Source organism: Prionailurus viverrinus, chromosome C1 (assembly GCF_022837055.1).
Source record: "Prionailurus viverrinus isolate Anna chromosome C1, UM_Priviv_1.0, whole genome shotgun sequence".
Taxonomy (NCBI): domain Eukaryota; kingdom Metazoa; phylum Chordata; class Mammalia; order Carnivora; family Felidae; genus Prionailurus; species Prionailurus viverrinus.
Window position 1 is genome coordinate 201,269,796 of NC_062568.1, and position 26,712 is coordinate 201,296,507.

Genomic DNA, 26,712 nt, shown 5'->3' on the forward strand with positions numbered 1-26,712 from the left:
TAAAGGCAATGCGTGGTCTCCAGAGATCAGTTTTGGAGGGTAGTCTCTACATTTTATTGATTATCCCTACCACACACACACACACACACACACACACACACACACTCCCCTCCTAACCCTAGGTAGGGAGGCTATTAGGTAGTGTATGTGGAAGTGAATTTGAGCCTTTTATGCACCAGTGGTCTGGACCAAAGGCAGGGACATGGTGGCTGATCTCCTGGGAAACAAACCATCCGCAAATTCTTCAATGCAGCGCTAAAGCTGTGCTCCGAGCCCAGGAGCCATGCTAACTGGAGTTGGCAACTATGATTTTGAGAGGGGTCTCGCTCACTAAATTCTTAGGGTGGGGAAACGTGTAGCCTTTTATGAGATAAAAACTCCACACGGTGTCTACAGAAACAAGGGTGACATCATTTTCTGGACCTCATGACTCCACTTCTGAGCAGATAAGCCTTTGCCCTTGGCCAGGTGCATCCGTACCTCAGTCAGCAAGCGTCCTGATCCCAGCCCCAAACCAGCCAGGTGGGCACCTGACTGAAGAGATGGCAGAGAGGCGTAGGTGCGTGCCAGCCCCTCGGTCATCCAGGATGTGTCCTGGCCAACGGGAGAATGGATAATAATCACTCTTCGCTCTTTCATCTCTAACTTCCCCAAATCTTTTTTATTCTTGGTGCAACCAAGGACAAGGAGAAACCAGCTGCAAACAGTCTGCCTTTTTAATTTTTTTTTTTTTTTTTATTTTACCAGGCATTGTGAAACCACCAATACCCATTTCTCTTCTTGCCAGTCAGCCTTTTAGGGAAGGAGGGACATATCACCAATCCGGACTAGCCGGTAGGGAGGGGCTGTTGTCGTCTGAAATGCTCGTCTCAACAGGGAGCCATAAAAGAAATCTTCATTCACACGACACAGTGTGTTCATATTGAGGAAAAGATTTGGAATTAGGATCGAGACGCCCCCAAACCAACAAAGTATGGCATCCAGTGCTGTCCCTGGTGAAATGCAGACACCTGAAGGCAGACTGGTGCCTACAGACAAGAGAGAAAAAAAAAAATCCCTTTTTTTATTTCTAGCCCAGGAAATTTGGCCAGTGTCCCGGCTGGCTGCATTACACAGAAGTCAGCTCAGATATAGATTTTCCCCTTTCCTTGTTTGCGAGAGTTACTTGCAGGAAAGAGCCAGCCAACCAGTCAGCCAGATGGGTTTCCCCGCCTTTATTCAATCACAGAAAAGTGTTCCATGTTGCAGAGTACGTGTAGGAGCTAATTCATGTGCCCGGTGCCAAAGAGAAACTTGAATTGGTTTGTCCTTTTATATAAACTGTGCCGAGAGGCTAAAGGCAGAGGTCCCGTGGAGGTCTTATCTGACGACAGGCTCTTGGACACATCAGCAATAAAGTCCACAGCCTCGTGACCGCTGTGGACTGGCTGTTCCCATTTCTACAACAGCTAATATTCACTAAGTGGTTTTCGTGTGCCAGACGCTGGGCAGAGTGCTTCACACCCACTGTCTCATTTAATCTTATGACAACCGTGGGAGGGGGCTGAGGTCATCTTCATTTATGTCCAAGGCAAATCTCCAAGGCAGAGAGAGGGAGAGAAAGAGAGGGGGGCGGGGGGAGGAGGGGAAACTTATCTGGAGTCACAAAGCTGGGGAGTGGGGAAGTCAGCATTTGAATCTAGGTTTTCTCTGACTCTAACTGTACTGTACTCATTATTTTAGGAGTTAAGTGTTTGAAAGACCAAGGCTCATATTATTCTTATCCAGCTGAGACTTAACTTCTGATCTATCTTCTGGTAGGATTTTGGGGTCAAGGATGCAAACAGCCTGGCTCAACCCAGGGCGATGGCAGAGGGCAAGCCCCTGGATCCAGAACGCCTTGGTTGTGAATGCCCTTGGTTGCCCTTGTAACAGCATCCTTATTGCTAAATCGGATCGCCCGTCCCTAACCCCCCCTCGTTTTAATGACGCGGAAGTAGGTGTTGTTACTTTCATTTGGGGCCGCTATAAAAAGGGGGAATTTCTCTGAATGGGGGACAAGTCACGCGGGCGGGCACTGCTCAAACAGAACTGGAGGTAGGTGAGAGGGCACGGGAGGCTTGGTGTGGCCGGAACCAAAGGTGTTGCCAGATCTCCAAGGGCGTTCTCTGGAGGCCACGCGGAAGCTTGAACGGTACCCGGAGAATGGCCACAGTTACCAGTGGCATGATCGGATCGACGTGCGGGAAAGACTGCTACCCCGTGAGAACTGTCATTTCCAATTACCTGGAGACCAGGCGTTCCCGTGATCCTGCTGTTCTCACAGGTCAGACAGAGACACAGGTATGTCTTGAGCAGACTAATAGCTTGGTGACCCTTCAAAGGCAGTTATTTCCGTAACTGTCCAACCTTTCTTTCAAAGGGAGTCTGAACTCTGGATTCAGGTTCTGAACTCTGGAACCAGGACCGAGGAAGATTCCCGGTTCTGAGCGGCTCTGCTCAGGGCCTCAAATTTGCACACCCCGTTCGACAAAGCAGAACTCTCACGGTGAGCAGAGCCCGCTCTCTTGAAGTTGGTTAGCGGCCAGCTCATTTGCCAGCATAGGCTTCCTGGCTCCTTATTTGCCAACTAAACGGCTTACCGGGGTGGTTTGAAAGCATGTTTGAATTCCACTTCCGGCCATAACGAAGAAATGAGAACCAGAGTTACCCTTCCCATCCAAAACATGTAGCAAATCAGACAGAACGACATGCAGCGATGTTTTTCAGATACTGGGAACATGCAGCACAGATTGTCCCAAGAGAAAGGAGATTAGTGAGGTGGTATAACAATATCTGAAATGAAAAATAATACTAGATGAGGTTAAAAGCATATTAGATGACAGAAGAAAAGATCAGTGAACGTGAAGATGTAGCCATTGAAACTATTTATGGGGCGCCTGGGTGGCTCAGTGGGTTAAGCGTCCGACTTCAGCTCGGGTCATGATCTTGCGGTTCGTGAGTTCGAGCCCCGCGTCAGGCTCTGTGCTGACAGCTTGGAGCCTGGAACTTCCTTCGGATTCTGTGTCTCCCTCTCTCTCTGCCCCTCCCCTGCTCGCACTCTGTCTCTCTCTCTTCAAAACAAATAAACATTTTTTAAAAATTTAATAAAGAAATTAAAATAAAAGAAACTATTTACAACAGAGTACACAGAGGAAAAGACTAAGAGGGAAAATCTCGAGCGTTAGTGACCTATGGGACAAGTGATTTAACATATGAGACCCAGAGGGAGGGGAAGAGGTGCAAGAAACTTAAAGAAATACAGCCAAAATGCTTTCAAGTTTGATGAGAAATAGAAACCCACAGATCCAAGAAGTTCAATGAACTTTCCCCAAAAGAATACACATTCCCTTGATGACTAATGATGCCGAGCGTCTTTTCATGCGCCTATTGGCCATTTGCCCAACTTTGGAGAAATGTCTATCCAAACCCCCTTGCCCATTTTTAAATTGGGTTGCCTTTTTTCTTATTGAGTAATAAGAGCTCTTTACATATTCTGGATACTAGGCCCTTATCAGATATATGATTTGGTCCCATTCTACGGATTGTCTTTTCACTGTCCTGAGAGTGTCTGTGTCAGTCAGGGTTCTCCAGAGAAGCACAGGCAATACAAGCAATAAAAAAGAGATGTATTTTAAGAAACTGGCTCACACAAATGTGGGGGGTGTCACGTCTGACATTCATACGGTGGGTCTGCAGGCTGGAAGCTCAGACAGAATTGATGGCATATTCTTGGGAGAGAATGTCTTCTTTCCCAGAAACCTCAGGTTTTGCTCTATGGCTTTCAACAGATTGGATGTGGCTCACCCACCCTGTGGAAGGTAATGTCCTTTACTTAAAGTCAACCGATTATAGGTGTTAAGGACTTCCACAAAATGCCTTCACAATAACATCTGGGCCAGTGTTTGCTTAGGTAACTGGATAGTATGGCCTAGCCGCATTGACACATCAAGTTAACCATTAAAGTGTCAGTTAACACACAAAAGTATGAAATTTTTATGAAGTACAATTCATCAATGTTTTTCTTTGAATGCTAGTGATTTAGGTATCACATATAAGAAACCATTGCTTACTCCAAGGTCACAAAGGTTCACACCTATGTTTTCTTTTCTTTTCTTCTTTTTTTTAACGTTTTTTTATTATTGAGGACAGAGAGAGACAGAGCATGAGCAGGGGAGGGACAGAGAGAGAGGGAGAACCAGAATCCTAAGCGGGCTCCAGGCTCCAAGCTGTCAGTACAGAGCCCGACGCGGGGCTCGAACTCACAGACCGCGAGATCGTGACCCGAGCCGAAGTCAGACGCTTAACTGACTGAGCCACCCAGTCACCCAGGCGCCCCCTTTGACCCCTTTCAAGTCAGATTTTGTTTATGGTGTGAAGCAGGGGTCCACCGTGTTCTTTTGCGTACGGTGTTGCCAACTTTGTGAGCCCCTCGGTTAAATTTTCTCCATCATCTTACTATGCCAGTAAGTTCAGCCCCTTGCAAGAGTTTGGGCCCTTGGCCGATCGATTTGCCCCTCAATCCAGTTCCAGATCCCAAACTGGGAGAAAACTTAGAACTCCTGATTTCATTCCTCCAAATCACTTCCTGTTTGTTGCTCTCTCTGCTTAGGTCTTGAAAAACATTGAGAAGGCTGGAACTTCCAGGTTAACCTTGGTGGTTTAGAGGGAGCATTCATCAACTGATCCCCACAAAGTACCTGGATTTGTTTGGACTCACAGCCTGGCAGGAGAGGCTGTAGAGATCCATAAATTATGTCTCATGGGCCAAATATTGGCCTCTGTCTGTTTTTGTATATGCAGGGTTTTTTTTAACTTTATTTATTTTGAAACAGAGAGAGAGAGTGCACTCCCATGTGCCTGAGAGGGAAAGGGGGAGAGAGAGGGAGAGGGAAAGAATCGAGAGAGAGAGAGAGAGAGAGAGAGAGAGAGAGAGAATCCCAAGCCCCAGTGCAGGGCTCAGTCTCACAAACCATGAAATCATGACCTGGGCAGAAATCAAGAGTCAGACGCTTACCCGACTGAGCCACCCAGACCCCCCTGTAGATCCGGTTTTGTAGGAACAATCACACCCATTCGTCTACATGTTGTCTGTGCCCACCTGAGAACCAGAAGAACAGAGCTGAGTAGTTGTGAACGAGACCATGTGGCCTTCAAAGCCTAAAATGTTTATGGTCTGGCCCTTTAGACCAAACTCTGTTAAGCCTTGGCACACAGTCCTGGCGTGTCAGAATGGAAATCTTTGTTCTCTTCAGAATGAGAGGAAATGGATGTGTAGCAGGGGCTGTGAGTGCCCCAGCCAGATCCCCTGGTATCCCTTTTACGATTCGGTGGCCCGCCCCAGGTCCTATGCTGCTTCGGTGAGTGGATCCAACTGTAGCTTTCTCTTCCCTTGTGTGGCTCCTGTCTTTCCTCCCTCCTACTTTCCTTACCCTCTTGCCGATTTCTCCTGAGACACTTCCTCAATAACTCACATACACATGCATCCTGCTTGCAGGCAGTGCTTCTAGAGAATCCAACCCAGGGCAGAGTGCACTGTCAGAATTAGAATCTAGTTCATAGCTTCCTTCTTTCCTCTCTGCCTTCGTGACTGATGCTGTCCAAAAGCCACCAGGTTGGCACAGACTTGGTAGATGTCTGCAAGGGGGAGATGGGTTCACGGGCAGGTAGCTGGCGGGTGGGAGGCGTTGGAGCCTGAGCAGAGAAGAAGGTGTTTGCGTGGGGGAGGAAGGCATGGGGGCTTGACTTGGGGTAACAGTGCCCTGGCAGGATGATGCGAGTGACGGCATGAGTGAGCGCCAGAGGTTACGGAAGATTGTTACACGTGGGGGAATCGACCCAGTAATTATATTGAGGGTAGTGGCTGATTTCTCGTTGTCTGAGGGGTTATGAATATGGAAAGAGAGAAAAGCGAGAATAAACTCTGTGCTTTTGGATTGGAATTGGAGGTATCAGTGTAACTCACGTTTTCAACACGTGGCGATAAATAAATATAGAATTAGACGCACAGAGTCACCGAGGGCTTGGAAGCACCAGCACCCCAAAAGCAGTGAGCACCCTAGCACCCAGTTCTTGGTTTCTAAACGCCTTTCTTCGCTCAAAGGAATAAGGTGGGGCAAAGATTGCTCAAGATGAGCTAAAACATCTTTCTGTGCTAGAGAGTAAGGACGTGCTCAAAATATGAGGAGAAAATGTCGAATGGACCCAGAAGGCAGCTTGAAGCACCTCCCCGCCCCTCCCCCCTTCCCTCCCCCCCCCCACTGGCCACATCTGAGACATTTTGAGTATCAAAAAAAATGTTCGTAGCAGATTAAAATCCATTGAATGAAATAAGAACCTCTGAGCCTATACTGATAAAAATAAATGAGTGAATAAATAACTGGGCAAAAGAGAAAGGTCTTATAGTAGAAAGTCAACCAACAAATGCAGAAGTGATGATGGAGTTAGAACCCTCATCCTAATAACTAATTCTGTTAAAAATATCAATGGATGCTCAAATTGAGGGGTGAAAGTTTGATGAGGAACAAGATACTTACACAGTCTCAAAGTATTTCACCACAATGTACTTATTAATTACAAAGGGGAAAAGAGTAACTTTGCCTGGAAATCCCGGGTGGCCACCACCTTGAGTGACTGATCAAATCGCCAGTAATGGGACAAATCCGGGTGCAAGAGGAACCCCGTGGCACTTTGGGGATATGCCTGCCAAAATGCATTACTTGAACCTAACTATAAAGAAACATCGAATGGGACCCCCATTGAAGGACATTGTAGGAAACAACTGACGTGAAATTGTCAAAAGTGTCAAGGTCCTGAAAGTTTGAGGGACTGTCCCAGACTGGAAGAGACCAGGGAAACCACATGTGAGGTGAGTCGTGTGTGGTCCTGAGTAGATGGATCACTTTGCCAGGAAGGAAGGACATTGTGGAGACAACGGAGGCTCTGTGGGTAGAAAGGTTGTAATCCAGCAATATTCATTTCCTGATTTCGATGGTTGTATTGTGGTTCTGTGGGAGAGTGTCCTTGTTTGCAGGGAATAAATAAGCACTAAAGATTTGGGGAGTGATGAAGCATCCCGTCACCAATCTACTCCCCCCCCCCCCCCCCACCGGCCAAAAAAAATCGTTCAGGAAAAGAAAGGTTTTTGTACTGTTCTTGCAATTCTTCTGTAAATTTGAAATTACTTCAAAAGGAAAGGAGAAAAGAAAATACTGATTTTCGCCACTTCCTTGCGCCCCCTCACACTTTCCCTGTTCAGTTTTCCTTCAGTGCCTTCATGGACCATTTGTACTCACATCCTTTTCTCAGAGTCTGCATTTGGAAATGCAAACGAGGACCCTCTTTCTCATATCAGCTTGTTTTATTGGCTTCATAGCATCATCTGAAATCATCCTCTCTATTTACTTATTTATTTGTTTCCTGTGGTGCCTAAAACAGTGGCGGGGGGTGGTGGGGGTGCTCAACAGGTATGTATGGAGTGAAGACGGAGGAGAGGAATGTTTTCCATCTGGGTTCCCAGGGGGCATTGCTTGGTGTCTCACAGCACGGTCAGGAGAGAGGCTCAGCTGGGGGACTCTCCAGACTGGATCTTCTCAAGTCCTAAAGCTCTGGGCCACACCTATGGTTGCTCCTTGGCCTTGGAGAGGATCCGGACACGTGTCACCTCCAAATGTGCCACTTTGCATAAGGATTATTTTGAGCTGAAGGCAATTGAGAATCAACAGAGGCAGGAAGAGTTTTCTGCCCTTCCCTTATCTGCCTAAAAGCAGAACCGAAATTTCTCTATGAGGAAGGTGTCCCCCGCCCTCTGCCCCCCACCACAAGTACCAGGGAGAGAACAGCAACTCTTATCGTCGAAGACCCAGAATGGACACTGAGATTAATTTGCAAAAACAGACCTTAGTTAGCCTTTATCTTGTGTTAGCTCCTCCTGTATATTTCCTAGTTACTTACCCACAGTTTATTGTCCCTTAAAGCCCAAGCCCCCTTTTCCTTTGTTAAGAGTATGTAAGTCGGCTTCTTTGATTTTCCGTTCTGTTCTATGAACTCCTGGCCATGTTATCAGTAACAATTATGTTCCTTTTCTCCTGCTAATGTGTCTTTTGTTAGTTTAATTCACAGGGCCCCCGGACACACCCCTAAGAAGCGAGGGGAAAAGTTTTTCTTCCCCACAGAATAGAAGCTAGCAAAGAAATTTATTTTTATCTTATTTTATTTTTTAATACCTTTAAAAAAATGTTTATTTTTGAGAGAGAGACAGAGTGCGAGTGGGGGAGGGGCGGAGAGAGAGGGAGACACAGAATCCGAAGCAGGCTCCAGGCTCTGAGCTGTCAGCACAGAGCCCGACGCGGGGCTCGAACCCACAAACCGTGAGATCATGAGCTGAGCTGAAGTCGGACGCTGAACCGACTGATCCACCAAGGGGCCCCAGAGATTTGTTTTTAAGAAGAGTTTCAAACCACACAGCTAGGTCACCCAGCTCGTTTGCTTGAAGGAGAGAAGGGTGGCTTCCTGGGTGGGAGCAGAGCCCACATGAAGGTGGGTGCTGTTCTCACGCCATGGAAAACGCGGCTGCTGGATCAATGTCAGTAGGATGCCTGGTGGCCCCCATCAGCAGTCGAGCCCAGAATCTGTCTCCTCATTTGACCAAATTTGGGGGGAGGCCAGAGTGAATTTAGCTGCCACTTATGGGCATAAACGCACTCATTAACTCCTCTCAACAGCCCTATGAGATGGGTATTACCCCCATTTTCTAGATGCCGGCATTAAGGCCTAGTGAGAATTATCGAGAATTACTTAGAAATCTGAATATAGGGGATTGCTTTCAGTGAATTGCGCCATTATTCCTTTCAAGAACATGTGGCGATGCTAACTAACCGTTGGCGAAGTGTTGCCAAGTACGGGTCCTGCCGGATCCTTCTTCAAAGCAGAAATAAGGCTTATCTACAATTAGCTCATTCATTGTGTGCAAACGGCCCTAATTGCTTGAAAATAGTGCGTTCTCTCAAGTAGGTTAAACATTCCCTTCTGAAATCTTGTTTATACTATTAATTTGGGCAACACGCTCTGCCTTTATGGTGCAAGGCAACTCCAGCCAGTCTGGGCTGGAGGCAGGATCACAAATTTTCACTCATTGGTATTGGTGTATGGGTGTCCATCGACACGTGCCTGCCGACCTCACTAAGGCGAGCCCATTGAAGGGAGGGTCAGCCAAATTCGACGGCCACGTGACTATTAAGTATTTGATGAGAAATCAACGTGGTTTCCTTTCCACGACCGGAGAACGTGGAACTTTCCGCCAACAAAATCTTGCCAACTGGAGGTCCTGCTGGGCTTCCTTTAACAAACAGATAAGACTCCCTTTTAATTAGCGCACTAATTGTTTCCATGCAAATGAACGTGGGGAAAGAACTTGCTAACAGTTTATTTTCTTAAGTGGGTTACCAAGGTGCCCCCTGTAGCCAGCTTGATGGTGCTCCGTCACACAGCCAACTGTTCTGTTCCCTGAATAGCGCAAATCCAGCTCAACAAGCATTTCCTGAGCGTGTGCTGGGGAGGGGGAGGGGAAATGAATCAGCGCGACGCCCTGTCTTCCAGGACTGCACCATAGAAGTCAAAGGCGAGGTTGCTCAACTGTATCGATTAGGATTCCCAGTTGCAAGCCGCAGAAATCAATTCGGGGTAAGTGGAGAGAGGGGGACTGCAGCGGAGGGGTCAAGGGGTAGGGGTAGGCTGAGCAGGGCGCTGAGGAGGGCTGGGCAGAAGAATACTCGGGAGGGTTGATGGCCACCACAAAGACTCCTCTCCAGCTGACCTTGTGTCCTTGTGTCGGCTCAGGCCGTTGCCTCTGTCAGGGTAGAAAACCCTCAAACCTCATAGTCTCCGCCTCTGGGAGCCTCCAAATTAAACTGACAAAAAGGGGATGAACAAGAGAAAAACCCCTAAAATGTATTCGTAAGAGTATGGGAGCTTCCAGAAAAAATAGCTCGCTAAGTGGCTGAAGTTTTGGAAAGAGAAGGGAGAGAAGAGACTTCTATGGGAAAAAAAAAAAACAAACCAAAAAAAAAAACAAAAACCCCAACCAACAACAACAAATGGGTTTCTAAGGGAACAAACAGGAGATAAGGAAATTTGTGATAATGTCTGTTCATGCAGGTGTGAGTGGTCTTTTCCATCTTTTTCATGGCCAGAAAACTCCCCCAGAGGATGGAATTGATGATAGTTTCACTCCCCGAAGTTTCTGCTTTTAGTGAGATAAAGAAAGCACCAAGAAGGTTTCTTTCTGCGTCTGTTAATCTCAGATGTCTTCAATGGAAAATAATCTTCATAGTAACTCTGAAGGTCCAAGCGGGCACGCACACCTCTCACCTGAAAAACCACGGTAACCTCCAGCTGGGATCGCTGCTGCCTCTCCGACTTCCCATCCGTACGTTCTCGCCACAGCAGCCAGGCGGACGCATCTAAAACTGAAAACAGATAACGCCCCTGCTTGTCCTTCAAAACCTCTGAAGACCCAATGCCCAGATCTTGGTTTCGAATACTGTTCTCTAATAAAGGGAGCTAGGGCTCCTTAGAGACATGATGGGTTCCAGGGCTGGGCAGGGAAAGTATGGGACGAGCCCGGAGCACCTTGCATTGCCAGAAAATAAAGAAGCGCCCGAGCGACAAAATGATGGGGGTATGTCTAAATGGGACACGGGAGGGGCATCTGGGTGGCTCAGTCAGTTGAGTTGTTCGGCTCAGGTCATGATCCCGGAGGGGTGTGGGATCGAGTTCCGCGTTAGGCTCTATGCTCAGCGTGCTTGAGATTCTTTCTCTTTCTTTCTGCCCTTCCACTCTCCTCTTTTAAAAATTAACTAACTAGGGGCGCCTGGGTGGCACAGTCGGTTGAGCGTCCGACTTCAGCCAGGTCACGATCTCGCGGTCCGTGAGTTCGAGCCCCGCGTCAGGCTTTGGGCTGATGGCTCAGAGCCTGGAGCCTGCTTCCGATTCTGTGTCTCCCTCTCTCTCTGCTCCTCCCCCGTTCATGCTCTGTCTCTCTGTCCCAAAAATAAATAAACGTTGAAAAATAAAAAATAAAAATTAACTAACTAAAAATGGGGCCCCTGGGCGGTTCATTCGGTTGAGCGTCCGACTTTGGCTCAGGTCATGATCTTGCAGTTCATGAGTTCGAGCCCTGCTGACAGCTCAGAGCCTGAAGCCTGCTTCAGATTCTGTGTCTCCCTCTCTCTCTGCCCCTTCCCCGCTCATGCACTGTGTCTGTCTCTCAAAAATGAATAAAGTTAAAAAAATTTTTTTTTTTAAATAATTCAGTAAATAAATAAATAAAAGGGACACGGGAATCATTTGAGAGAGGTCCTAGTGGCTGAAGCTGGCATAACAGGCAACAAAAGAAACATCGGAGTATTGGGCCATTAACCCAAAGTACAAAGTAAATGTCTCTGAGTCTCTACTGACATAAACAGATAATTTTTCCGGATAATTCTTCAGATAAATGAGGGAAGAAGAGACAAATCCATATAGAAGAATTCCAAATAATTTATGGAGCTACTTCGTGCAGACCCCTGCTGAAGGGTAGACCACGGGAAGAGGGAAGAGAGGGTAACGTTCCAGCAGAGAGCCTGACAAACGCTACGTCAGCCGGATGATCGAGGTCAGAGCCAACAGTGTAAGTCGTGTCCCCTTGGTATGATGTCATGAGAGGGGCACTGTACCCTCTGTGGTCTTTATCCCAGAATCCCGGTTAAGTGACTCATAACCCACGAGAAACCCATTAGCCCCAATCGAGCTGAAGGATGGTCTGCAAAGCACCTGGCCAGTCCCCTTCAAAACTGTCAAGGTCATCAAAAACAAGAAAAGTCTAGGAGACTGTCACCACCAAGAGGAGCCTCGGGAGATATGACCTCTGAAAGTAACGTGGTATCTTGGGTGAAATCCTGGAACGGAAAAAGGACATCAGGTAAAAGTTGAGGAAACCTGAGTAAAGTATGGACTTTAGTTAAGGACAGTGTGTCTGTGTTTGTTCCGTAGTCGTGACCAATGTACCATACTAACATTAGATGTTACCAACGGGGACGCTGGGTGTGTGGTCTATGGGGACTCTATCATCTTGGCCACTCTTCTGTGCATCTAAAACTCTTCTGAGAGAAAAGGTTTATTAGCAAACAAAACAAAACAAAATCCTCCGAGGGCTTCTCAATGGGCTGAGATTCAAATCCAAGCCATCCCAGTGGAAATTGACGTTTCCCTCTATGACCTGGCTGGTCCCCACTCCAACCACCTTTCTGGCCATTGTGGCTCTCTCTTGGGCAAGGACACAGGGCCTTTGCTCCTGGGCCCCCTCTTCCCAGAATGTTCCTCCTTTTGTGAGCGTGCTCTGTCTCCGTCCCTCCCTCCCTCTCTTTCCCTGTCCTTCCTCCAGTCAAGTCCTCCTCATCTTTCCTATCATAGCTTAAATGTCACGTCCTCCAAGAAACCACCTTGAGGACTATGCCCCACCCCCCCTATCTCTCTCCATCACTACACTTATTTCCTGCACTGAGCTGATGCCAATCTGCCATTAGCTCACGTAGCTGTTCACCCGTGTACTCCTGGCTTCCCCAGGACAATGTGCCCAACCGGTCACAGCCGTAACCCTCGCGCCTCGCAGGGAGTCGAGTTTAATAAACACCTGATGAGTGAAGGACAGAACTCACGTCTGTCAAACTGTGCTGACTTGCTAGCCTGATCTCCCTGCCTCCTGGAAAGGAGACTTTCTTTTTCATTCCACCAGCCCGGGTCTCCCAACCTTGCCTCCTCCTTCTCCTCATCCCCTGTGTCCCTGCAGCCCCAGGCCCCTTAAACACGGCCCCTGTCCTGGATGTACACATCCTGTAGCGATCATCCCTATGAATCTACAACGACTTGAGCCCACATCACTGTAAGTGCCCATAATTGCCTAATTAGACCCCATAATGTAGCACAATCATTAACGTGTTTTATACCTTGGCCTTTTCCAAACTATATTTTTGTGAAAGCACCGAAAGGAATTACTTTAGCCTAAGGATGAAAGAAGTTTGCAGACAACAGAGAGAATGTTCGCCCCCTAGTCTTTCCCCCCGAGGTAATGAGGAAGAGAATGCTGGGTTTTGAGAAAGACGCTACTGATTCTTTAGCCCCGAAGCATCCCGCTGAGCTGGGCTCTGTGTTGGTTGCTGGATTCTCTGGAATGAATGAAAACCAGTGTGTTTTTGTGCGTAAGGCACATTCCCAATGGTCTGTGCTGGTGGAGCAGAGACCGGTACGCTTAAAAACGGTTAAAATGACAAGGGTTTTTTTGTTTTTTTTGTTTTTTTTGTTTTTAATATTTATCCATTCTTGAGAGAGACAGAGACAGAATGCGAGTGGGTTGGGGCAGAGAGAGAGGGAGACACAGGATCCGAAGCGGGCTCCAGGTTCCGAGCTGTCAGCATAGAGCCCGACGCATAGAGCCCGACGCGGGGCTCGAACTCACAAGCTGTGAGATCATGACCTGAGCTGAAGTCGGACGCTCAACCGGCTGAGGCACCCAGGTGCCCCCAAAATGACACGTTTTATGTTGCGCACCCTTCCCGCAACAAAAAGAAACCCAGTGATATATTTTACTCAAAAGTAGTCACAAATTCCGATAGGAGAAAAAAATCGGTTACACAGCATGTACTAAGATCCCTTTTTTTTCTTTAATTTTAAAATTATGGATAATAAACAAGAGGCTGGAACTAAAAAAGTCAAAATAACAATTGATTATTTCTGAGTGGGAGTGATTTCTACTGTCTTCTCTGGGGCTTCTCTGTATTTTTCCAGTTGTATGTTCTACAATAAATGTTTGTATATCTTTTGCAATAGATGAACTGTGAGCACACAGCATGGTGAATGTACTTAATGCCACTGAGCTGTGGACTTTAAAACGGCTGTGATAGGGGCGCCTGGGGGGCTCCGTCGGTTAAGCATCCGACTTAGGCTCAGGCGATGATCTCCCCGTTTATGAGTTCAAGTCCCACATCGGGCTCTGTGCTGACAGCTCAGAGCCTGGAACCTGCTTCAGATTCTGTGTGTGTCTCTCTCTCTCTCTCTCTCTCTCTCTGTCTCTGCCCCTACCCCTCTCACACTCTGTGTCTTTCTCTCTCTCTCAAAAAATAAATAAAATAAAATAAAATAAAATAAAATAAAATAAACAAACAAACAAAAAAGCATTTAAAGTGGCTATGATAGCCAGTTTTGTGTTGTGTGCATTTTTAACACACAAAAATGTGTTTAAAAAATAAAATAAACATTTTAAGGGGCGGCTGGGGTGGTTCAGTCAGTTGAGCGCCCGACTTCGGCTCAGGTCGTGATCGCAAGGTTCATGAGTTTGAGCCCCGTGTCGGGCTCTCTGTTGCCAGTGCAAAGCCCACTTCGGATCCTCTGTCTCCCCCCACCCTTCCCTCCCCATCTGTCTCTCTCTCTCTCTTTCAAAAATAAAATAAACATTTACAAAATGAGTTTAAAAAGGCAAGGACAGGGCACCTGGGTGGCTCAGTTGGTTAAGCATCCAACTCGATTTCATCTCTGCTCATGATCTCACGGTTCAGTGCATGAGTTCAAGCCCTGCGTCGGGCTCTGGGCTGATAGCACAGAGTCAGCTTGGGATTCTCTCTCCTTCTCTCTCTGCTCCTCCTCCACTCACTCTTCGTATCTTTCTCAAAATTAAATAAAAGCAAAACTTAAAAAAAAAAAAGCCAAGGACAAGCTGTACTAAAGACATTACCTTCCTGGGGTTTTTGGGGGCTGATGCTGCCCTGATTTGCCATCATCCCTCCAGTCCGGCCCCACTGTGTGGTCCAGGGGAGAGAGACCAGGCTTGGGAGGTCAAATCCACCTGCTAAAATATAGCAGGCACAGGTTTAAACGTTTCCAGGTACAATCCCCGATTTTGGCTCCTTCAGATCAGATGAGAAACATTCTGTAACAGGAAGCTTTTTTTTTTTTTTAAGAGTTCAGTCAGAATTTATTATGATTCAAATTGAGGCCAAGTTAAAGCTAACCCTCATATTTTCTACAAAGCAAAGATTGTTGACTGTGATAGCATAAACACGATTGCAGGAAAAACAATCACAAATCTTTAGAGGATACGCTGTTTTCAGGAACACAGAAACACCACATCTCTTTGGCACTCATTACAAATTAAGATGCATCCTATGTGCGTGGTGTTTTTAACCTTCGAAAGTGTATTCGTGGTTTCTATTTATTGCACTCTCGGGCAAATCATTTGAATGCCGCCTTGAACAACGCAGGAGATGGGGGGAGGTTGTTGGTGTCAGAGCAGGGCTATCCCTGGCCCTAAAGAAGTCCTAAGAAAGGATGCGTTCGAGGGGGAGAGGGTGTGTGTCCTCTAACGGTCTCTCAGAGGAAGGAGGGGCAGGCGGGAGGGTAGGCAGGGAGAACTGGAGTGACTCTGTTAAAGCCACATCATCAAGGGAGCCAGTGTGGAGCATGAGGCCTCTATCCACCCAGGGTGGAGGGAGCTGGGGTATTGATACACCAGCTCCTGGCAGCTGGGCTCCTCCAGGGGGCGATACCTCCCCGGGAAGTGCCAGCCAACCTGGAGTGGGGGCACCGGAGGACTCCTGGGCAGCACGTAGGTGCTGATAATTGCCACGGAGCAGGTGTGCCCTGCCCTGTAAGGACCGAGGGGCTCTCTGTACCCCGATACTGTGTCCAGCGTGTGGGGGGGTGTTTCGGGAAAGGACAGAAGGTATAAAACAGTCCTCCTGGGAGACATGAGGGCAACCCAGCCGGGCAGTCCCAAGTACCCCATCACAGTACTTGACGAGGTGTTTTGAATAAGCACATAGCTGAGCTGTAGCTTCCTCTGAGCCATGCTGTGTGGCTGCTCTGTGCTGGCACTGATGACAGAGGTGGGCAAGACCTCCTTGCTGCCCACCGAGAGCTCCCAGGGCCCAGGAGACCTGCAGGCAGAGGAGGGCGATGTGGGGGTTACACGCGCAGCGCGCGGTGCCCTGACGGACGAGTGGGGGTTGTCGGCGGCGGGAAGCCGACACCATACTTCCAAGACCTTGAAGGATGCGCATCGACATCACGGCTGCGAGATCTCTCTGGGCCTCCCTTATGTCATCTGTGAAATGGGATGACGAAAGAGTTGAAGTCTCTGTATAAACTCAGTGAGTGCAAGCGTGGGGTGAGGCAACGAGAAGGGTCATGGCTCTCGGCAGGCGGCTTCAGGATTTTAGATTTGCAACCCTCGCCCCCAGGGACCCAACTTGTGCTGGGGTGCTCTAGGGATGCTCCACAAAGTCATCAGCAGGGGGTTAGGTCCCTGGAGATGGAGAGGGGGTCCAAGCAGCCTGGAAGCGGGTAGCCTCATGGACGGGTCCTTGCCTTATTCTTTCTTTGGGAAAGCGTCACTAAGCTCCCGCTATCTGTACGAACAAGACCAGTGAGCAAGGCCGCTGATGCTAGAGTTCTGGTCGGGGGTGGGGGGTGGGGGGTGTTACGGGAGGGCAGGAAGCAGAGTTCTCCCTTGTTCATAGCTGATTCATCTCCCGACAGCACTGGAGTTTCCCTGGGGTTCGTGAGCTCTATCACATCCTGGCTATGCAACCGTGGGCAGGTTACTTAAACTCTCTGTGCCTCAGTTTCCTCATTCTGTGCAACGGTGAAGTATCTAACACCCAGGGTTGTCTTTAGAATTAAAGAATTACTGGCAGTCAGGTGCTTAGAGCAGGTCCTGGCCCTCAGGAGCTGATCTGATTGTTTGGAGACGTCCCCTACAGACCTTGGGTCCTGGGTCCTGGTGGTGACCAAGCCCCGTGGCCAGGCCCCCGGGAGGAATCCCGGTGCCCCGGGTTTGGCTAGAACAGAGCACAGACCGTGTGGCTGAATGAGGGGTGCAGGATCTGGAGTCAGGCAGACCTGGGGTGGCGTGCCAGCCTCTCCACCATGTAGCTGCACGATCCTGGGGAAGTTATTTGATTTTCTCGAATCCTAGCTTCCTTGAGCCTAAAATGGTGGTAATCGTGCCTACAGCACAGGGCTGATGGGTCACTCACCTCTTGCTGAGTTGCAAACCCCGAAATGTAGCGACTTAAAACCACAACCTTCTATTTCCCTCCTGAGTCAGCGGATTGGCATTTGGGGCTGGGTTCAGGCAGGCATCTGGGGTCAGCTGGGGGCCAGTCTGTTGGGCGTTTGCTGCGCTGCTGACTGAGGGAGCTGGTAACTGGGCCACACGGCTCATCATCCAGCTGATTAACCTGGGCTTGCTCGCGTGGCGACGGCCTCAGGGTTTCTAGGAGCCACAAGAGCGCGAACCTCATGCCCGAGCTATCTGGAGACAGTCCCATGGCCAGATTCAAGGGGTGGAGGAATTGATAGACGGGGAGAATTTGACCACTTTACCATCTACCAGGTTGTTTTGAGTATAAAACGAGATCGCGCAAGTACAGTGCATTGTGGGTTCACTGAACGTATTGACAGAGATTAGATTTCTCTCTTCTGTTTTAAGTAAGTTCTACACCCAACGTGAGGGCTTGAACTCACAACCCCGCGATCAAGACTGCATGCTCTACTGACTGAGCCAGCCAGGTGCCCCCGATCTCTTTTAGTTTTCTTTCTTGCTTTCTTTTGGTGACTTTTAGTTTTTTTTGAAATGCCTTGTCTTTGTCTCCTCCCCTATGTCATGAAGATGATCACTTTCAGGCAGTGGCGTCCCCATGCGGATTCCACGAGGGCGGGAAGGACGGTGCATTGTTTCACAGAGCCTGGTGTGGGGACACCGTTATTGTCATCCGTATGAGATCCGTGCCTTCACTTCCTCCCCATGCACCAAAAGGCAACCCCGGACTTGATGGCTGTTTTATTTGGACCCACAAACCACTTTCCAGAGAGCTGTTTGTAGAGATTGCCCTCCAGCTGTCCTTTCTTGTGGCTGCTCCGAGAGCCTCGCTCCTAATCTCCCCCTGCAGGCACCTCCGCCCTCGAGTTCCATCCCCTGCCTCCGCCCGAGCCTCACATTCGCCTCGGAGGCCCCTCCTGGCTGCAGCCACAGCTTCACAGGACTTCAGGGCAGCCCTGGGGCCATAAGGCTCTTCCAGGTAAGGATGACAAAGGCGGGAAGTGAGGGGCACCTGTCACCCCCCTAAATATCTGCAGGCCAGACACAGCGCAGAGCGGTCCGGTGGTTCCGAGGGTCTCTCACCCCCATCTGTAAAAGAAAGGAGCCCCCTCCCCGTTGCACCTTCTCGAGGTTTCCGGAGAGCTCTGAGCGGCTCAGCTCGTGAAACTCCTCTGCGCCGTGCAATGCACTGGGAAAACGCTTAATGCTTTGAGCCCGGGGACACCCAAATCAGCAAGCCACTTACTGTGGAGGAGAGCACAGGCTCAGATTCTCAGAACCCTGGATGGTGTACAATATGAATAACTGGACCCCGTCCCACCCCTCCCCCAACCCGCCAGTTCTTGTCAAACCAGACTGGGCTCCTGCAGCTTAAATGTCAGACAACCTTCCCCTGGGGCCAGGAGGCTCAAAGCGGAGTGGGTCTCCTCCTCAGAGCGGCCCCTGCAGAAGGCGATGGTCCTTCCCAGACCTACTCTGGAGCAGTCCCTGGGCCCGGTGCTTTACATCCGTTGTCGCGCTAGTTCGCACGACATCGTCTCGAGGCTGGCGGTGGCAGGCCCATTTTCCGGATAGAGACATCGAGGATCCCAGAGTTTAAGCATAATGTCTTTGAGTTGAAAGTTTGAGGATAGAGCATGCGTGTTGGGTGTGAGTGGGGGAGGGGTCGGAGGAAGCCCAGGGGGATTGGCTGAAGCCAAGTCCGCCCCCCACCCCTCGTGCCCCAAGATAAGGGGAATGGAAAGGGCATTGTGCAGAGAGTGAGGCGGCCAGGTTCAAGTGTACTTTGAAGGAAACTGAGGGTCTTTGAACTTTGCCACGAAGGTGAGTTTCCTTCAACTCTGTGAGCCTCAGTCTCCTCCCCTGTAAAATGGGGTTGTTGTCAGGATCAACGAAGTGATGTGCACAAAGCGTCTAGTCCAGTGCCTGGTATGCTCAGAGCGGAGCTCTATAAATATGGCCCCTACCTTACCTCTCGGCTCCAGGAATGCCAGAAGGCACCTGGGGTGGCCCCTCCAGACAGCCTTGCCTTCCCGGGAGGGGGTCGTTTCCAAAGGCGGCCCCGGGGCCCTATAGTCAGAGCCCTACAGCCCTAGGCAAATGCTGTGGCCGCCACTCGCTTCAGCAACTGTGTTTTCCAGACGAGCCCTAGACTGAGCTCCCCTTGTAAATATTGATGGAGGCCCCAGACAGAGAGGAACGAGAAAACAAAGGACCGTTTATTTACGATGGAAAAAGAAACCAACAGGGGGAAAAAAAAAATCTACGGGCCCGACAGGAGGGGGGACTGTTTAAATAAAGCGTGGTACGGCCACTCCATGGGGCACTGTGCGGCTACTGAAACGGCGTTTACCGAGGGTTTGTAGCAACACGGGAAATGCGTATTCTAAAAAGCTAAGTGGAAAACCGAGGCAGCTGAATTGCACATTCAGCAGAATCACACCTAGGCGACAATCAAGCCAAACAGAAATTCTGCTCCGAAGAGACAGGCCGGAGGGACGCGCACCAGAGGGGGGGGGGCGGTGTCTCTGGGTGTTGAAACTGGTGAGATCTTTTTCGTCCTTTGTCTGTCTTCCAAGTTTCTTTCCTATAATGCCGTGGGTGGCCTAATGAAGAATGTAACCCCAACTTCAAGGGGTTGTTTTTTTGTTTTGTCTTCAAGAAGAAACCCTTCACGGGAGGGCAGGACTGATGACCCAGGGAGTAGCCAAATGACACACGGGTCCCTGTGAGGCTGAGGGCCAGAGGTCGACAGACGAGGCTATTAAAGAAGGTCAAGTGGAATTCCTAGACTCTGACCCCACGGAGTATGACAGGCGGGCTGACACCCAGCCACACGCCCAGACAGGGCATCGCTGTGTGATCTGGACTCTGAAATGTGTGAACCCCACTTCTCTCCTGGGGACGTAGCTTACCACGCACAAAGAGCCTCTTTCGTCAACCTTGGCCACACAGGATCGTCCCCCTCGAGTGAATGGTTACAGCCCAACAGCTGGACACGCGCTCTCTTCACGCCCCAGGCGGTGCTCCCTGGAGGCAGTCCTGCCCTCCCTGGCCGGGTGACTAGCCGCCCCCCTCCCCCCTGCCCCCCCCCGCCCCCTCCCTCCCCGGCCCTGAGCCAGCCCGGGTCGGTGGACATCTCAGATTTCCATCCAGGGCTCCGCTCCCTGTCTCCTTATCAGGGAGACTTGATCACACTATTCGCTGCCTTCTCTGCCTTCCCAGCATGTGAGCAGCATGGGTGCTTGTCATTTGTTTGTGTACTAACATTTTTCAAATTTATTTTTTTATTTTTTAAGTTTACTTATTTTGTGAAAGGGGGGAGGGGCAGAGAAAGAGGGAGGGAGGGAGGGAGAGAGGGAGGGAGAGAGAGAGAGAGAGAGAGAATCCTAAGCAGGCTCTGCAGTGTCAGCACAGAACCCAGTGCCAGGCTCAAACCCATGAACCTCGAGATCATGACCTGAGCCGAAACCAAGAGCCGGATGCTTAACCGACTGAGCCACGCAAGCGCCCCTACACATTTATTTTTAAAAACGGCCTGTTTTCCTTCACCAGAAAGCAGGCTTAGTTAGGGCAGGGACCTGCTGCATCCCCAGCACAGTGCCTGGAGCAGTGCGCAGCCTGAACGTTCTGTCGGTGAATCCTGACTGCCATGGCCCCAGGTGGTCTCTGTGGTCTACCTGAACTACCTTGTCTCCCATAATGGCCCTGACCACTCACTTCCCTAAAGCCAGTTCTGGAGCCCAGGCCAGCCACGAGGAACACACCGGCTCTAGTCTATCAGCGATGACGGCTGAGGGTCCTGGGTTGAACCGGCTCTGAGGCTCAGTGGGAAAAGATGAGGCAGTCGATTAGTGATGTCTGCAAGGGACCACTGGGAGGCAGATGGGATCTCAGCACTGCACTCATCATGAAGACCACACCCACCATCCCTGGGCCTGGAACAAACTCTCCTGCCCTGTCTCTGGATGGGACTCCCTAGTCCCAGCCATGTGTATGCAGTGGGGCTCTGAAAGGGTTCCGGACGGATCCTGAGCTCCCCCTCAGTTTGAAGACTCCCCCACCAGTCCCCCTGCTTGGTTGTGGTCTAGTCATCAGCTGGCTCCTCGCTGGAGGCCTGCCTTTGGGGGCTGGATCTGGTTCCACCCGCCCTCAGCTGCCAGAGCCCGTCCACCTCCCAAGGAAACCACAGCCTGGCATCGTGATGCCAATGCTGCTGTCAGTAGTCGTGTTGCTGAGTTTACCCCTGCTTCTCCACCAAGGGTCTCTTGGAGGCTCATGCCTGAGTGTCAGCTCTGAGCTTGAGCAAGGCCTCGGCGGGGGGGTGGAGGGGTCACCAGGCTCCAGCCATAGCCCCGACTCACTTTCCTCTCCCGGCCTCCAACTTAGGAATAAATACCAGGCAGCCTCGCCTTCCAGGCCCTGGAACGGGGAGGATGACTTCGAGCGGCCCAATAAAAGTTCTCATCTCCATGCCAACCTCCCTGTTACTCCTTGCCCTAACCCTGCATTTTCCAGGAAGACCCCAGCTTAGCCCAGCAGCTGCGGTGAACACAAGCTGCTGCCCAGACCCCCCAGGGGGCCTTGGGGAGAACTTTCTCTAAGTGTTCTCGTTTCTCTGGCCAGAGAAGGCCATGGCTGGTCCTTCCTATTTTCAAGGTAGGAACACTGAAGTCCAAAGCATTCTTAGCTCCCTGCTTGTCAGGCCTGCCCTGGGGCACCCCATCTCTACCTCTTTCCTCCAGGCTGCTTGTCACTTTAGAAGTGGTCCCAGCTGCCCTGGCTCCCGGATGGCACAGAGAGCATCACCCGCCTCGGTCTGTGCGTGCATCATCCTCATCCAGGGAACAGGGCTGTGGCAATAGATTGGACCAGTCTCTCTCTCTTCCCTCCAGGAAGAACGGGCAACTTCCTGAGGTTGGAGGGTCTCTGCTCTTTTCGAATTTACCACCCCTGATGTGGGAGGAGATCCCAGTGTCCTGATGGCCCACTAGCATTTTCTGGTTCCTCAGCTCCATCACGGACCGGCCCCTCCCGAGTCTCCTATCTAACCGGGCACACCAGGTGATCACATGGCACAGGGAGAGCAAATTGTGCCATTGTCCCTCCCCAGCCCTGCAGGGGTGCCTGGGAGTGACTTCTCTCCCACCCCCCCCACCCCCCCACAATGTCCAGGGCTGTGTTGATTAGATGAAGTCTTGTGCAGGCTCTGAGATCTGGGGAGGGAGTCAGCGGCCAGCCAGCGACGGGCCGAAGCAGGGGCCCGGGAGGACGGTGGCCCTCAGATCACATCTTCTCCTCCCTCTTCTGAGACCCCATATGTGGCAATCACTGGTGTTCTTAGCAGACCAGTACAAGGTACAGGTTTTCAAGTGGCTGCTAACTGGAGGTTTCTCCTCCTTCGAGTATACCAGAATCCTAGGTAATGAGAAGTGGGCAGTGGTCAATTTGCTTTGCGGGCAAGAGTTCACGGTCAGCTCCAACTACAGCTGTCGTACTTCTCCAACCATCTCTCCTCTGGCTGGACCCCTTGGGGCTCCCCAGGGCTCCCGGCACAGCCAGAAACACCTTCCTTGAGCGTTCCAGGTGCTTCTGGGAACCCTAGAGGTAGGGGCTGTGTTTAGGAGGGGAGCCTAGTGGCTTATGGAGGGCTGGCCCACCTCCAGCGGGGTCGGCGGGAGGAGTCATTGGGGGTCCGCTGGCACCTGAACTGTGGTTGCAGTAAGGCTGTGCCCCTGGACTTTGGCGGGGTCCTGATACCCCTTCCCCCAAGAATTCAGATTTGAAGCAAGGTGACACTCATCCCCGCACACGGTGCTGCCCTCAGCAACGCCGGGCCCTGGTTCTATTTTCACACGGCGCCTGCGCACCCCGCGGACAGCAAAGACGCATCGAGGCCCCCGCCAGCGGAGGGGGTAGGGTTAGCATTCACCTCGCGCGGGCGGAATTCCCAAGCTGCCTGCTCGCCCAGAGATGGCTTACGGAGTGGCGGGCAGGGGTGCTTTGGGGGTGGGGGTGGGGGGGGTGGGTAGCTAGACCCTGGTCTGAGGCGCGTCGGGGACGGGCAGGGTCAGGACGGCGGGCAGGAGGGTGCCCCGCGGGGAGGGGAAGCTCCGTGGCTCCTTGGGCACAAACCTGGGCGAGATGTGGTCGGCCAGGAAGCAGAGCGAGCGCCAGCGCCCCACGCAGTAGATGAGGTCGCCCACCGGGGCGCACTGGAAGGCGTCGGGGTACGGGGTGCGGTAGGTGGCGCACTCGTACCAGAGGCGGGCGCTGGCGCTGCAGCGGTGGACGCTGATGCCCAGGCGGCGGTCGAGATCAAAACGGTAGAGGAAGCCGTTGACGGCCACCATCTCGGCCGTGCGGTCCTTGCCGCCCCCCGTGGGGCCGGCCCGCCAGCGCTGCTCCCGGGCCGAGAAGCGGAGCAGCAGGTAGCGCAGGGTGCCGCCCGTGACGTAGACGTCGCCCGCACACGCCGTGGCCGTGTGCGCCAGGGCGAAGGAGTCGCTGGGGAGCGGCGGCGCAAAGGTCCAGCGGTCCAGGCGCGGGTCATAGCGTTCCACCGTGTTCAGGCACTCGCCGCCGATGGCGTACAGGTGGCCGTCCAGGGCCACCAGCCGGCAGTGCGGCCGGGCCTGGTTCAGCGGGCACACCTCGCTCCAGATGCCGGTCAGCGGGTTGTAGCAGAAGACGCGGTTGGAGGGCTCGTGCCCGGGCCCCCGGCAACCGGACGCCACGAAGAGGTAATTGAAGAGGCTGCAGAGGGCACAGCCTCGGGACACCGCCTCGGGGGGCAGGCGGGCCAGCGGGTGCCAGGCGTCCCGCGCCTCGTCGTAGCAGCAGAGACGGCCGGAGCCCTCCTGGGGGCACACGTCCGCCACCACCAGGCGCTCGCGGCCCCGCAGGCGGCGCCGGAGGATCAGCTCCCGCTCCGTCCCGCTCAGGCACCCGTAGATGTCCGGACTGCGCAGGACCTGGAGGTAGTTGTCGCTCATCACCTTGTAGGCCGCTTCCTTCAGCGCCTCCAGCTTCTGCTTCTTGGCCAAGGTCAGCACCTGGTAGCAGTTGCCCAGATCCAGGTGCACGTCTGGCGCTGAGCCGGGGGCCAGCGGGAGGTGGAAGAAGTTGGTCCCCGCCACGAGCTGCACGTGGGCCTCGCGGCTGCTTCCGGCCGAGCTGGACCCAAGAGAAGCCTGGGGAAGGGGGTGGCCAGGCGGGGCGCTCTGGTCTGGGCAGGACGGAGCGGGGGCCCCAAAGCCCTCGAGCTGGAGCTGGAGCTCCGGGTTCTCCATGATCTGGACGAGGCTCTCCTTCCTGCCGAAGCCTTGCGTGGGGGGCGACGGCCCCGGCTGGGAGGAGGTGGGCGTTTCGGCTCCACCTTCCCGGCCTCCTGAAGCGGCCTCTGTTCCCGGGGCGCCTGGCAGGGGCACGGGGAGTGGAGCCTCAGCCGGGGCGGCTGTCCTGGGGGCCAGCCGGCCCTTGGAGGTGGCCCAGGAGGTGGACTCGACATAGTAATCGTACACCTTGCCCTTCAGCCTGGGCCCCATCCCCTCCACCTTCTCAGGAATGAAGTGCTCCTCCACGCGAACCCGGGACACAGACGAGTAGGTATAGGAGGCACTGGCGGCTCCCTCCCGCTGGTGCAGGGTCAGGCCCATGTCCACGGCCGCCTGGAGGGCCCCGGCCTCTTCCCCGTGGACCCCCCTGTTGCGAGGAAAGACCCAGCTCCTGTTCGTGTCACTCTCGCCTTCCGTGTGGGCCATCAGGCTCGTGGCGGGGGACTCCTGCTCCCCGAGCCCTGGCTGTCCCGGGGGTCCGCCGTCCCGCCATGGAGTGGGCGCCCTGCCCACCCTGCTCCCCTCTGCCGCAGCGAGGCCAAGTGGGGAGCTCTGGAATTCATCGCCCACAGTGGGGTGGTGGGGCGGCTCGGGCTTACCGCCAACAGCTGTTCCGGCTTCCTGGCCACTGCAGCGAGGAGGTGCCAGCTCAGAGACAAGGCCCTGCCCACCCGCTTCCACACCAGCGCCCTTCTTCTCGCGCTCCCGAGCCCCTTGGGCTTCTGCGTCTTCGGGAGAGCGTCCTGTTGCCGGGACTCGGGAGCCCCCCTGACTTTCCCGGCCACAGCCCAGCGGCGCTCCGGCCCCCTTGCTTCCCCTCCGGCGTCTCAGAGCCCGGTGTGGTGCCCCAGGAACAGCCCCCGCGTCCGCCGGCTGCCCGGAGCCCTCGGCCTTCTCCTCGGCCTTGGAGTTCCTGTCCCCCAGCGGGGCCCGGGCGGGCCTCAACCTGTACAGCCTGTAGGCTGCGGTCACCAGGAGCAGCGCGGCGGCCGACAGCACCACCTTGCCTGCCAGCTGCATGTCCAAATGCCAGTCCTGGGACTCTGCTCCTCCTCTTCCGGGGAGCATGCTTCCCAAGCCAACCTGGGGCCAAAGAATGTCAAGAATCCGATTAATGATTGTCCTGGTTCCTGCGGGAGCTGGGCTGACCCGGAGGGGGCTCTGGGCTGGCTCCGGCCGGCCACTGGAGGAGTTGGAGCAAGGTAACCTTGAGCGGGCAGCGGGTGGCCACTGGGGCTCGGGGCTGGCGGATCCTTCGACGCTTTCCCCGGGGGCGGGGGTGGGGGTTGTGCCCCGGGGCCTGAGCTTGTGATCGGCCACCCGAGCCAGCAGCAGCTGGAAGATGTTAGGAGTGTCCAGCAGGTACACAAATAGGGAGGAAGCTCTTGACCAAACAGTCACCTGATGCCCGGAAGCGCCCGGGGTTGGTTATTGTATGTAGGGCTAGGAGTGTTGGGTGTGGTGGGTTGTCAGACAGGTGGGGCCACGGCAGGTGTGGCACAAGATCCTCCCTGCTGGTTTCCTTCCCGTTGGGGTCTGCTTGTCCCCGCAGGGAGGCCCGCAGTTAGCAGCAGAGAAGGCTGGGCCAGGGACTGCGGCCAAGCCACCCGATCTGGCTTTGAATGCCTCCGCCCTCCGTCTGGGCCTTCCTGAGAGCAGATGGGGAAGGTACAGGGTGTTAGTTAGATCGAGGCAGATCGAGGCAACTAACCTCGATCTAACGATCAAGGGCACATCCTTGTGCTTGAGAACAGGTGAGGGGCCGAGGTCCTCACCAGTGCTGTGGGTCCCAGTTTAACAGATGAGAAAAGGGGCGCCTGGGCGGCTCAGTCCGTTAAGCGTCCGGCTCTTGGTTTCAGCTCAGGTCGTGATCTCACAGTTTTGGGAGTTCGAGCCCTGAGTCGGGCTCCATGCTGACGGTGCGGAGCCTGCCTGAGACTCTCTTTCTCTCCATCGCTCTCCGCTCCTGCCCCACTTGTGCTGTCTCAGTCTCCCTCAAAATAAGTAAATAAACTTACCCTTCGAGCTCATCTGTCCTCTGCCTCGAGCGCCAGGCTCCTGGCTGGGGCTCAGGACGGCCTCCTTCATCCTCGCGGGTCCTCACCCCTCCAGCCCTTCGGAGTCGGGTCCAAGGCCGTGCCTCACATGCCTTGCTCTGAGGTCGTCTTTCCTTTCTTTAGGTCTCTTGTTCTTCTGCGTGTCTCCTTTGGCCTTTATCACGCAGGC

At 52.6% G+C, this 26,712-nt stretch overlaps 1 protein-coding gene across 1 annotated transcript; it reads right to left on the reverse strand.

Moving 5' to 3' along the window:
* Positions 1–22,423: 22,423 nt before the first annotated feature.
* Positions 22,424–25,851, reverse strand: KLHDC7A (kelch domain containing 7A). Its single transcript, XM_047872341.1, has one exon. The coding sequence runs from the start codon at positions 25,552–25,554 to the stop codon at positions 23,182–23,184; it is 2,373 nt and encodes a 790-aa protein (XP_047728297.1). The 5' UTR covers positions 25,555–25,851; the 3' UTR covers positions 22,424–23,181.
* Positions 25,852–26,712: the final 861 nt, after the last annotated feature.

What these genes read in the sequence shown, in the direction of transcription:
- KLHDC7A (XM_047872341.1), bottom strand. Translation starts at nt 25,554, where the DNA reads ATGCTCCCCGGAAGAGGAGGAGCAGAGTCCCAGGACTGGCATTTGGAC.